Source organism: Moschus berezovskii, chromosome 3 (assembly GCF_049115385.1).
Source record: "Moschus berezovskii isolate FMDL1 chromosome 3, NW_MosBer_1.0, whole genome shotgun sequence".
In the NCBI taxonomy this organism is placed as follows: Eukaryota; Metazoa; Chordata; class Mammalia; order Artiodactyla; family Moschidae; genus Moschus; species Moschus berezovskii.
Window position 1 is genome coordinate 31,838,484 of NC_142462.1, and position 13,747 is coordinate 31,852,230.

At 38.8% G+C, this 13,747-nt stretch overlaps 1 protein-coding gene across 2 annotated transcripts in view; it reads left to right on the forward strand.

The window, feature by feature from the left end:
• The window catches only part of BZW2 (basic leucine zipper and W2 domains 2), a 64,110-nt gene that overhangs the window by 9,567 nt on the left and 40,796 nt on the right, over window positions 1-13,747 (forward strand). For both annotated transcript variants that reach the window (XM_055420530.2, XM_055420531.2), the window contains exon 2: window positions 8,132-8,196. In XM_055420530.2, the coding sequence (XP_055276505.1) occupies window positions 8,139-8,196 (58 nt within the window). In that variant the 5' untranslated portion in view covers window positions 8,132-8,138. The remainder of the gene's footprint in view (window positions 1-8,131; window positions 8,197-13,747) is intronic.

Genomic DNA, 13,747 nt, shown 5'->3' on the forward strand with positions numbered 1-13,747 from the left:
TCGGACACGACTGAAGTGACTGAGCACAGCACAGAAAAATGTCTATTTAATAAGTTAATGCAAAGGAGTTATTCTCTGTATGTTTAGGCTTTTTTAGAAAGTATACATGAGAGTTTGTAATTGTGCTCTGGTCTTCTTTCCCTCTTTTAATTTGAGTTTGTATAATTCACTCCTTTAAAATTGTACCTGGGAACGCAGTCTCGTATCAGTGTCCTGTGTCCCATAAATCTCAGGCTAAGATTGAATGTTTATATCCAGTTTATGCTCTCCTCGTTGTGAAATAGGCATGTGTAGCTTTTTGTGTGTGCAGCTCTTAAATAAAGCTTCATCTGCTAGACAGGCCTGGGCAGGTACCCTCATGGGAGAATGGGGGCAGGAGTGGCCTGGGAGAACTCACAAGTGAGAAGACATTTGGACTTCTGCCCACCACGACGTTTGAACTTCCTGAAGGTCCATTCCCATGTTTTTTAAGCCACTGCTCCAAAGCGACATTCTCCCACTAGTTACCAGTCTAGTATTTTTGTTTTGTTTTGTTTTTCAGAAAATTCTGTTTTCTTCTTCTCCTTGATTAACATGCTAAGAGCGGAACAGATTTCAATCCCCCTTGCCATAATAACTTACCATCTAATCTTCTGTTGGTACTGATAGTCATAAACATTCCCATCACTTTTGTGTTTGATACAAAATTGGCCTAAATCACCTGGTTTGTGCTCTGGCATTTGACACCACTCCCTGCTGATTTATTAAACTTAATTTTTTTAGGTTCACATCAAACTTAAGGGTACAGAGATTTCGTATATACGCTCTGCCCACATACATAGCCTCCTCATCATCACTCCTCACCAGAGCTACTCAGTGACACATTTGTTTTGTCTAAAACTGACATTATTGTTTGGCAAACAAAAATAAATCACTCAAGGAAATATCTGCCTGGTTGCTGCTCTGATACATGTAGACCTGCATGTATAATTTTCACTTCTTGAGAGCAAGGCCCATCTTTCACTTTGCTTGTCTTTTTTCCTCTCTAATGTGGGGTTTTCCAACCTTGACACTGGAAATTTTGGACCAGATAACCTTTTGCTGTAGGGGGCTCTCCTACAACATTATAGATGGTTCAACAGCATCCCTGGCCTCAATCTACTAGATTCTGGTAGCACCCCAATCCTCCCAGCATGACAAACAAAAATGTCCGCAGACGCTGACAAATGTCCCTTGGGGAAGAAAATTAAGCCTGGAGTGAAGCCACTGCTCTAGCACAGTGCTTGACACATAGTAAGCTCCCCTAAAATACTTGATAAATTAATAAATATGTTTAAACCACAGCTAGACATTTAATCATTGGATATTTCTCTGTTATATGCCACCATTTCCTCTAAATTTTCCGAATTTACAGCTTGAAGTATCACGGTAGGTATGCAGCTCTTATCACCATCCTCTTGTCTTATAGATAAAAACTCTAAGGTTCTCATCTAGCACAAAGGTTTTAGGACATTTTGTTATTAAAACACCCTGAGATGTTATGTTTGAGGGATGGCTTTTCTAAAAGCTTAAGTTTATACAGTGTGTGTAGTTGAAGGTTTGTTTGTGTTTTTCAGAGTGTTGAGACATAAGAATGACATCAGCAAGATTAGGCCGTCTGGGAAGCTGAGAGGGGCTGGTCAGTTGCTGGGGGAAGGGAAGGGCCCAGGAGAGTTTGCATCTGGGGAAAGTCGAAGCTCCCAGAGAAGGAGGTGTGCTTGCCTCAGGGACTTTGTATAGAGTTCATTAAATAGATAGCATGAATGGATAAGCAGAGTGAAACTATTTAATAGTTATTTATACTTCTTGGGAGTTTTTGAAAATAACTTCATTGAGATGAAATAAGGGACATTATGTAATCATCTTATTTCAATGAAGAGGTTGTACAGTGATACTTAAAATGAAATTTTTGAAATATTTTTATTAAAAAGGGAAACAAAAATCCAGTATTCAAAAACAAGATAAAGTTTAAGACATGAAATAGATTTGGAAATGTTATAATGAAAATTTAATCATGATGCTTTTATGTCTTCTTAAGGAAGATTTAGATGAACATAATTAACTCTTAGTGAATTTTTTTTCACAGCACAATTCCTTAGGCTTTTGATCCCTCTTATAAAATCATTGCTTAGCACAACTTAAGTTCCAACCATTAATGTTCCTCGCTGGAAACTACTGTAAAATTTTGAGAAGACAACTATAGTTTATTGTTTTGTACTTTTAAATATTTTTGTCCTTTGATATAATTAATTATAAAAGTAAAGAGGATATGAATATAACAATAATATTTATATTAAAGAAAGAAATATTTGACTATATTTTAAAACATTTTTCTTTTATACGTATGCCACTTATTTTAAATTTTTAATGTTATTTCAATTATTATAAATACTGAAACTTACATAGAATTTGCTGGGAGATAGAATGAAGCTTGTTGTAGAGGCTGGGTGATTTTGATTCCAGAGAGGAATCATGATAAGGATATTTACCAAACTAATGTTATGCTGGGAAGGATTGGGGGCGGGAGGAGAAGGGGACGACAGAGAATGAGATGGCTGGATGGCATCACTGACTCTATGGACATGAGTTTGAGTGAACTCCAGGAGTTGGTGATAGACAGGGAGGGCTGGCGTCATGTGATTCTTGGGGTCACAAAGAGTCAGACACGACTGAGCGGCTGAACTGAACTGAAACTGAGTGTTATGCTGGGCAACAAAATTGTGTATTATTATTATAGGTATATATTTAGTTTATTGCTTTAGAATGTTCATAATTTATGGTTTCCCAGAGCAATTTAATTTCTCTTCTTTTGAGAGAATGATGCTGCAATATTATCAACCCAAATGATCCCAAGACAATGTTTTATACAGGAATTTGTAATGTTTGTTCTTGCAGTTTTAGCTTTAATGGAAGGGAGAATAGTTTATGGACATATTTTTAGTTCTTTTTATGGAAATTATTTTACCTATTTGGAAGATAGAATAAAAGGTAATTCTTGAAACTTGCTCCTAAACGGAGTATTTCCCTAGAGTATTGCAGTGAAGTGACTGAGTTATATTTTTTTGTGTGTACTGGTGTTATTGCATCTTTACAACACACTTTATTCTTTGGGTATGATTTTGTATGGCAACAATATTATACCCAAAAAATAAAGTGTACCTGGGGAATCCCATGGACAGAGGAGCCTAGTGGGCTATAGTCCATGGGGGTCACAAAGATTCAGACACAACTTAGTGACTAAACAACAGCAAAAATAATTTTTAGTATCAGAGTCAATCGGAAGTCTTTTTGTTTCCATTGTCTTAAGTAATGTTGATTGTCCACAGTTTCATTTTGGAGTTTGGTACTTTTTCTTTTCTTTCCTGCTGTAGACACGTAGTTTTGAAATTTGGGCAAAATGCTCTGCAGTTACTTTATTTGAAAAATGCTAAGTAAAAAATTGCTTTTCTTTGAGTATATTTTCTCTTCTTATCAAGTTTTATCAAGTTTGTGTGTTGAGCCATGGGGAATGCCTTAGAACTGGATTGCCGGTCATGATAGCCACTAGGCATGTTGGCTGTTTCAGTTTTAATTAATAAAAACTAAATAAAAATTAAATATTTTCTTCCTCATTCACACTAGCCACACTTCAAGGATGCTACATGTGTCTAGTGGCTACTATGTTAGACAGTGCAGATACAGAACATTTTCACTGTCACAGTGTTCAGTACACTTTTCCAGGATGGGTGTTGGCAGACTACAGCCTGGAGGCCCATTTTGAGCCACCATTTGTTTTGTAAATGAAGTTTTACTGGAATGCAACCATGACCACCTGTTTGCATTTTGCCTGTGGCTACTTTCAGGCTATACCAGGGAAACTGAATAGCTAGAATAGAGACCTTGCAGCTCACAGAGCCTAAAATACTTCCTTCTGTCCCTTTATAGGAAAAGATTGTGACCCCACTTTAGAGTATCCATATTCACAATGTCGAGGTTGTTTGAATAGCAGTCATTTTATGTGTAGAATATATTAGTGGTATTAAATGCCTTACATAAAGCAGGTTATCATACTTCAAAGATGAGCCAGACCAGGACAGGCAAGAATAGAGTTATCAGGCCAGATCTCTTAATTACTAGTTGAGAAGAGGCTTCCCCTAGGAGGGAAGATATGTCTGTTCTGATGGATCAGACACTTTTCAAAATGGAGAGAATTGAAGAAGAATATAAGGGAAGGCAACACACTAGGTGTCATTCTGCTCAAGGTGGGCAGGGCAAGTGGCAGAATTAGTCTACAGTAATGGCAAGCCACTCCAGTACTCTTGCCTAGAAAATCCCATGGATGGAGCAGCCTGGTAGGCTGCAGTCCGTGGGGTCGCTAAGGGTCGGACATGACTGAGCGACTTCACTTTCCCTTTTCACTTTCACACATTGGAGAAGGAAATGGCAACCCACTCCAGTGTTCTTGCCTGGAGAATCCCAGGGACGGGGGAGCCTGGTGGGCTTCCATCTATGGGGTCACACAGAGTCGGACACGACTAAAGTGACTTAGCAGCAGCAGCAGCAGCAGCCTTGAGACCCTTCAGAGCTGCTGGCCCCTTGTCACACTGCGACCCACAGTCTGGTTGGAAGTGAGAGATGAAATGTGAAAAGGGCACGAGATCAGTTAGCCATTTAGGCTCAAATTGTTGTTTCATTAATAGAGTACCTGGTCTCTAATGTTTGATTGAGTGGATCATTTTAGTATTTTTAGGACCTTATCTTCTAACATTCCCAATTTTACATACAATTTTTTAAAAATCCGTACTGTTTTAAACCATGGAGTGTTTCCATTTTGGTGGGACAGGAACTTATTTTTCCCTGTGAACATTTGAGTTACAAGTGTTCTGAATGGAAGCCAAATTATCATGATGTTAGTTAGTGGATATCAAGTTATAGATTATAATGCAGTCTGATAACTGTGAGCTTTTGAGGTTGGCCAAAGAGAATTGCCATTGTTGCTCTTCTACTGTGACTTGCCCAGGTTTAAGCTGGTACAGTTTCTTAGTGTATGTGCCCTTGCTCTTCTTCGGCCAGGATTCAGTGAATGCCTTATAAAGGCTGACCCTCTCTGGAGCAGATTACAATGTAGCACCAGAGCTAAATTTAGAGACTAGCCAAGCCTCTGCTCCAAATAGTAACAGCTAAGTGATAGAGCCTTTTGGTGAACAGAATATCTTCACTTAGTCTTTCAACACCACTAGGTGAATCCCTATTTGTGTGTGTTTGTTTATTTTAATTTTTGATGTTGTGTATGTCAAAAATCTTTGCATAAAAAAACATTTATGTGTTCTTACCTTATATTGAGGTGAGGTGGGTTGTATAAAACAAGCCCACATAACTGAACTTTGAAGATACAAACTTTAGTGTTTAAAACTAAAGACGGTATTATAAATGGAGCTAAAGAATTTTTAAAATAGAGTAATTCACCCCTAGATAGGTTGTGTTTGGTGGTAATTTTCCATTATCTGGAAAACAGAAATAAGATATTAAGAATTAGAGAATTCTATGTATTTATACTGTAGACTCTAATAGAATGGGCACACACTTTAAGAATATTTTAAAATTCTGAAATAAAAACATCTTTGGCAAAGAGTAGTGCCTTCCTTACGTGTTCAGCTACTGGAGAAGTTTCAGGCTCTAGTTTTGGTTTTGTATCTCAGTACAAGACCCAGACCCTTTAACAGGTATTTTTTTTCTCTGCTAACACAAGAAAATATTTTGTATGATATTTGTTGCGTTTGGGGAGGTATGGAAACACTAAGGAAACTACATGCACACTTAGGTATATTCATTACTTGTGCCCCAGTGGAAATGTTTGCTGATCTAGAGTGAATCTGTTGAAAATGCCAGCAGGGAAAATCCTGAATGAAAGAATTTTTCTGTAAATATACATAATGCATTAGAGACTCTATTTCCAGTGCCTCTCAAGTGGAATAAGATTTCATTGATTAAGGTTATTGCATTTGTAACTATTTCACTATGCAGCTGCTGCTCCATCCGCCTACATCAATCCCTTCTCTACTCTTGATATAGGTGTGAGCCCCACTGTGGTTTCACCTGCCTCATTGTACTGTAAATGTTTGTATTTTATCTCTGCTGGACTCTGTGCTCTTTGAGGGCTTGGAATCTAGCTTAGTCACCTTTATATCTAAAAGCAGAATGTAGTAAGTTCACTCTATAAGACTGGTAAAAATTCTCTCTCTTTATCCATGAAAGAAATTACTTTTGGGTTTTGTCACTTTATTTTTAATGAATTTCACTTGTGAAATGGTGATTCAAGTTTTCCATGATAAATAGATTGCTTTCTATGTGAAAATAGATGTTTCTCTTCTTTCATGGGGTGAGTGGGAAGAAAGTTTTGGTACATATGTTGAATAATAATTTTTCCACATTCTTGAGAATGTTTTTTAATTATAATTTTAAAAAAAGTTGAAAGAGAAATAATTTGCTTGACATTATCTTGAATTGTTTGGTCTTCATAACTTAGGCAATCTAGATACATTTTCAGATTGTAATATTTATGTCAGCAAGGTTATTCTCTGTTTGTAAATGCTCTTTTTAGAGCAGGTTTTTCACTTTTTTAAAAGACAACTTATGATATTTTAAATTATTAAATCCAGTGGAAGAATTTAAAAGCCCAAATATGCATCCTCTGAAGTAAACAAACAAATGGAAAACTGTTTCTTGTCTCGTTCTTAAATGTTCCTTGCCTAGAAAAGCAAATATTACATGTACCCCCTTTTAACCAAAAAATTACGCTTTGCCCTCTTTTATTCAATTTGCTTTTTTCCCTTCACAATTTACCTTGAACATCTTTCTCAGTATGACATTTTATTGACAATTATTTATTCAATACTTGCTCTCCTCGCGCTAAAGATACAATTTTTAGTAAAACCTGCGAAGTCCCTGCCCACAGGGAGGTTACACTGTCATCAGGGGAATAGACCATGGCAAACAAATACTAAAAAACGCCAGGGGCTGCTATGAGCAATGAAGAGAAATAAAGCTAGAGAAAGACACAGAGCCTTGTTAGTCAGGATCGTCTGGGAATTTCTCTGAAAAGGAGGTGTTTGTGTGCAGAGAGTAAAGCCACATGAATGCCTCGGGAAAGAGTCTTCCCAGAAGAAAAGTGACCTTCCCTGGCCCAGTGGGAAGAGCAGAGGGCAGGGTGACTAGAGGAGTGAGTGATGGGAAAAGATAGGTTATTAATCAGAGAGGTAGCCAGGGAAACTTAATCAGAGAGGTAGCCAGGGCCATATGTAGTACATTTGGATCTAATTTATTTTATAACACTTCACAGTTCCATTCAATGGCTTATTATAACTTATTGAACCAGATACAGGTTTATGGGTATTTGACTTTTTCATTTATTTATGCATCCAACAATGTTGCAACTAAGTCCTTTTATATACACATGCGTATATTTACATATATGCATATGGGTATGCGTATACCCATACTTAGGTGGGTATGACTCGGAGAAGGCAATGGCACCCCACTCCAGTACTCTTGCCTGGAGAAGAATCCCAGGGATGGGGGAGCCTGGTGGGCTGCCGTCTGTGGGGTCGCACAGAGTCAGACACGACTGAAGTGACTTAGCAGCAGCAGCAGCAGCAGTGGGTATAACTAGAATAAATTCCTTGTAAAGGAATTGCTGGACCATAGGTTTTGTACATGTAAATATTTACATTCACCAAATGCTTTCCAAAAGTATTGCATGGAGTTTATCCCTTATACCAAAGTTTATGTCTATGGTTATTTTCCTTGTGTCTTTTGTCAACACTAGACTTCACTTTCACTTTTCACTTTCATGTATTGGAGAAGGAAATGGCAACCCACTCCAGTGTTCTTGCCTGGAGAATCCCAGGGACGGGGGAGCCTGGTGGGCTGCCATCTACGGGGTCACACACAGTTGGACACGACTGAAGTGACATAGCAGCAGCAGATATTATTAAACTTTAAAAGTTTTACTAGATCAGTAGTTACAATTATCTCATTTTGAGAAGTATAGTTAGATGAGTAAAGTCAAACATACTTACTGGAAATATATGGACTGTTTATTTGAAGCACATAATCTTTATTTTTTTGTTTTCAGAAATTTTATGAATAAGCATCAGAAGCCAGTGCTAACAGGCCAGCGGTTCAAAACTCGGAAAAGGGGTAAGTTGTATTGTGTTTGTGTGTGTATGGCAGGGGCAAGGAGGGCAGGGAAGTGGGGAATGTTGTTTAAAGTTCTCATCAATATATAAGTTTGGAGAATGTCAAATTTAACAATATAAAACCAGTTATTTTACTAGCAAAAGCCAGTTTCTTCAGGAATAGCCCAAAGAAATTGCAATTCTGGATATTTGAACTATGGGTTAAATCAGAACAAGGGCGAGGAATTTGTTTTTGTAGAGAAAAGAGGGAAGCTGAGAGGGGCAGTAATAACCCAAGAGTCACATTAGAAGCTGGAAATCCAAAGTATGGAGGCTTCTCATAGGTTGCACTGGTACACTCTCTGATTGGCTGGGCTGTGGTTAGATGGAGAAAAGTTTTCTTCTTCTGGATAGTAAAGTAGGCAACAGCTTTCTGTAGGAGGCTAGAGGTGAAGGCGTTAAATCTCTTCCTGTTTGGAATAATTGATGGTGCATGAGAGGGTGTAAGAGCTCCCCCTATAGGCATGTCTGGACTCCAGTTGTAAGTGAAGTGAAGTGAAAGTCACTCTGTCATGTCCGACTCCTTGCAACCCCATGGACTATACAGTCCATGGAATTCTCTAGGCCAGAATACTGGAGTAGCTAGCCGTTCCCTTCTCCAAGGGATCTTTACCAGCTGAGCTACCAGGGAAGCCCACTTCTAGGTGAGGTTTCTTAATTCCACGAAGAAGAATTAGTATTATCTTTGTTTCCACCTAACCTCACTGCTGCTGCTGCTGCTAAGTCACTTCAGTCGTGTCCGACTCTGTGTGACCCCATAGATGGAAGCCCACCAGGCTCCCACCTCCCTGGGATTCTCCAGGCAAGAACACTGGAGTGGTTCCTGTCTTTTGAGCTCTGACTGTAAAATCTGCCAGTTATTTAGGCGTTTGATTTTGAACAAGTCATTTAACTTGTCTGAGCTTTGTATCTTTAGCTACAAAATGAGGGTAATTATGTCTGTTCAGGTTGCCTTAGTCTCATGTGAGGCTATGAAGGCAACTGGTAAACTTTACTGTTTTTGACATTTGCATTTGCACTTGGTTTTTGCTTTCTTTATGTTTTTAAGAAAATGTTCATATGCAAAGATAGTGAAACTAAGAGAAGAGTAAATTAGGGAAAGAGATATAAAAGAGCTGTAACCGTTTCAGAATTTTAGAAAGTTGAATGAAATTTACCTAAATATCTTTAAAACTTTAAAATTCATGATATTTTCATTTGTCTTTTATTGTGGGCAAAGTAGTGATAAAGCCAGTTTGATGGTGGCTGTTAAAACATCTGTATGTGAGTGACTCCTTTCATGTTCATCTTACCATTTCTCTGTGTAAAGAATTTTTAAGTATTCTAAATATTTAACCAGTTTTGCCTAATTATACAGAAATCCTCTTGGATTTAAGAATAGTTGAGCTAAAACTTGATTGGGAAACTTTTTAAAATATGAAACATGGTATGACTAACACTGAGAAGAGTGACTGAAAAATATTTAAGGAAGTATCATGTGTAAAGATAAAGGATGATTGACTATCTTTGTGAAGGCTTCATTGCTGATTGTGAAACAGAAGCTATGTAATGGTCCTCGAGCACTAGATTGTTGAATTGTTAACCTGTGTCAGATGCCTTTGGCATTCCCCACCACTGTCTGTAGCTGAGGTTCTCTTGTAGTGCTGTCTGTGTAAGAAGCAGCCAAGTGTGGTCATGTAGAAAGAAAAGATTTCTCAATACAATGGGTCAGCTGAATAAGAAGAGATTAGAAGAATCACTCAGTAGCAGTGAGGCTAAATTTAACTATAAATGCTGCCTGCCAAAAAACTTCACATTCTCTAAAAAATGAAAAAAAAAGTTTTAAAAACCAAAAAGGTAGTTATTTTGTACAGTATTTCTGTTTTTTATGCTTTTATTTTTTGCATCCTTGACTCATCCCTATAAGCGAAGTACAAGTATAGCCTGAACCACCCCCTGTGTTTAGTCCTTTTAGAAACTGTGGCCCCACTTACACAATGAGGATTGAAATCTGGAAGCAGATAGCCATGCAAGGTGCCGAAACCAGCATGCATTCTTTGTCTCATTGTGTAAAGCAGCCTTGGGAAAAAAATAAATGACGTCGATGATTTCCAAAGGACTTAATCAGAAACCTAGTCACAGTTAAGGTATTGTTGCTCCTGGTAATGTGATAATATTTAACGTATGCCCCACTGTGGGGTGAAGAAAGGTTTGCCACCACCTGCCCGCTGAGGGAACGTGTTAATCTCAGACATGGATCTTCAGCTCAGGCAGCTTTCTTAACGTGACGCTGATTCACGGTAGCTGAGTTCCAGCGCCAGGAGAGGGCCTTAGGATGGATTGCACAAGAGCAAACATGAGTCAGCGGAGTAAGCTGGCCCTTACAGTCAGTCAGTTCTGGAACAGAAAGGTTGCCTCTCATACTGAACTGGTTTGCCTCTGATTCATTTGGTGGGCAAGATTGTGCCTGCGTCTCATTGCTTCAGGAGTACGCACAGAGAGCCACCCAGAAATATGTTATCTGTAATTTGCCAGTTGATCTAGATTTATATAACTCAGGTCTGTTGGGGATTTAAAGCTGTATTTGAGCCATTTTGTGCAAACTGCTGACTGGGGGAAAAAATGGAGTCAGCCTCATTTTCTGCTTTTCATAACAGTGAACTGCCTCCTGACAATTCATCATGCTTTGGCTTTTCTTTTGCTATTATGATTGGGCTGACTTCAGATAAATGGTTGGAAATTTCACAGAGCTGAGAAAAGAAATCTGCAGAGGATATTTCAAGGTCATTTTAATAGGCTGTCTTCTGAAGCTCTGTCTTCAGTTTGTAACTATTCCCTAGCACAGCTAATGCTCTTCCCTGCCAAGTTAGTCTAAAAATGTTTTGTTCTTTTTTTTTTTTTCTTAACTTCAAAATGAAATATTATGGTGTGTGCATGCTAAGTTGCTTCAGTCATCTCTGACTCTTTGTGACTCCATGGTCTGTAGCCCGCCAGGCTCCTCTGTCCTTGGGGATTCTCTAGGCAAGAATACTGGAGTGGGTTGCCATGCCCTCCTCCAGGGGATATTCCCAAACCCAGGGATCAAACCCATGTCTCATGTCTCCTGCATTGACAAGTGGGTTCTCTACCATTAGCGCAACCTGGGAAGCCCAAACATTATAGTAGGGCACATCATATAGAACTTATCCTTTATGAAATATGCACATCTTACTTATAATATTTTCTCCAAAGAAATTATATTTTCTACTGTGACTTGTGGGAATCTGAAAAGGATGAACACTTCTCGCCTGAGCCATTGTTATGCTTAGATGAAATGAGCGAGATGAAATGTTTAATAATTCAAGTGGTCCCCCTCTAAATTTTGTAGAAAAATACAATTAAAATTAGTGAAAATAGGAGTGAGAAAAAATGACCAAACATCAGGCACCCAGAGTGACCACGTTCTCAGGTTTCCCTCTGAGGCTTTGGATCTGAGTTGGCAGTTTTAAATAACTCTTAGATTTGTAATAAGTGGTGTTAGGAACTAATGAAGTAACTCATTTAGGTTAATATATATTGGAAGTCACTCTGTGTGTATGGTTAGAAAATCCATGATACTTTGCATTCTTTTACCATACCTCAGTGACCTGCAGAAAAAGATGTAACTTATGTTATTTGTCACTATGTTGGGATATCTTTCCAGTTACCATGGTTCTTTGAGAAAGCAGTGGTATTTTAGATAACTTACAGGCACATCAGAAATAGGCCTGTTTCTGTCTGTGTCATAGAAGGGTGATTATGACCAACTCCTCAGTGCCATACTTGTGATTCACCAACACAGCATGAACATCAGACCCTAAATGTTCTCACCTCAGGGGAGCTTTGACCTGCCAAATGGAAACTCAAGGGAGCAATGTAATATGTTTGTTAGAATTTTGTTGATATTTCTGTTCCACTGTCCTCAAATGAAATACATACCATATTTACTGTTGGTTGTTTTAGGGGAAAAAGAACCTTTGGGTAAAAGTATTGTCTTGTTTCCCCAAACTTCCATTAACGTTCTTGCCATTTTCCTGTACAGGAATTTTATATTCCTGCAGATGGACACTTAACTTATCTTGTGGGAGTTCTGCTCTTCATCCTGCAAGAGAATTATTAATCCTCCCAGGCCGTCATGACTTTTTAAGATTCCCAAGCTGTACGTGAGCATTTTGACCTGCTGCATTATTACTCACTGTTGAAATAACTCTGGCTGTAATATACTGCCTTCCTCCTTGTATTCTTCCTCTCCCTTAGCAAGTCTTTTGAAAAAGTATAACTGGAGGGTGAAGGCCTTTTCACAAGCAAAAGTTTGTAAGTTGTCTATTAGATTCAAAACAAAGCTGTGTGTATTTGTAGCTTGGTCTGGATTCTACCTTATTAACCAACTTATATTTTCTAATGCTTCGAATTTATAATTTTCAAACCATCAAAAAGGCTGTTCTGCCACCTAAGTCGACATTCTAGTATGTTGGGGTGCCATTATGTGGGTGGCCTCAGTTGATTTTGGGAACTGGTCACAAGTTTTAATAAGCTTAATAGGCTTCCCTATTGGCTCAGATGGTGAAGTATCAGCTTGCAATGCAGGAGACCCCAGAAGTAAATGGCAACCCACTCCAGTATTCTTGCCTGGAGAATTCCATGGACAGGAGAGCCCGGCTGGCTACAGTCCATGGGGTCACAAAGAGTTGGACACAACTGAGTGACTAATACTTAGTAAGCAACCTGTTTACTTCTTGCCTTTTTGTATTAAAGGAAACAGAACTTTTTCCCAAGGTGGGAGGAGAATTACCCTTTAGCTGGACCCCCAGTAGGGGGATGATGCTTGCCAATGAGTTTGTCCTTCTGGTCACAGTTGTCTGCTCCTGCCACACCCCATGATCTGTTCTTGTAGGGTGCCCATTCTCTCCCTCCCTTGCTTCACAACAAGACCCTAATTATGTTTTCCTCTGTAGTCAACATTTGCATGTTCTTGTCTGCATAATGTTTTGCTTATGGAATCAAAGGGACTTTTATCTCTTGTTCATGACACATAGTGTTCAAGGTAACTTACATCTGTCTTCGTGGAATCTCATGCTGCGTGACTGGCACTGGGAATGCCATTCTTCTCTGCCTCTGAGGTGGTGGTATTAACCTCTTACAAAACATCCTTTCTGCTACACCTTAGGTAGGCAGTCTCTGCAAACCAGATAGCTGTTGTCTGGCTTTAAACGTAGCTTTTAATTGTATCTAAGTCATGCACGTACATGGTTTAAATAGTCAAACCGTTCTGCAAAACAGGTAACAGCACATCTGTTTTCCAGCAGTATTCTTTCTAACCTTTAACTGCTTCTTCTGGCATTTGCATTCCTATGACCACATAACACTTCTACACGACTGTTTCTTGATGTTTCTGTTGGAGAGGTATATTATGGATGCACTTCCTGCTGTGGGAGATGAGGATTCGTCTCTTTCACGCCCCTGCTCACCTACAAACCTCTTGTTCTGTGTTCTTTCATTTTATCAGTTTTAGCTAG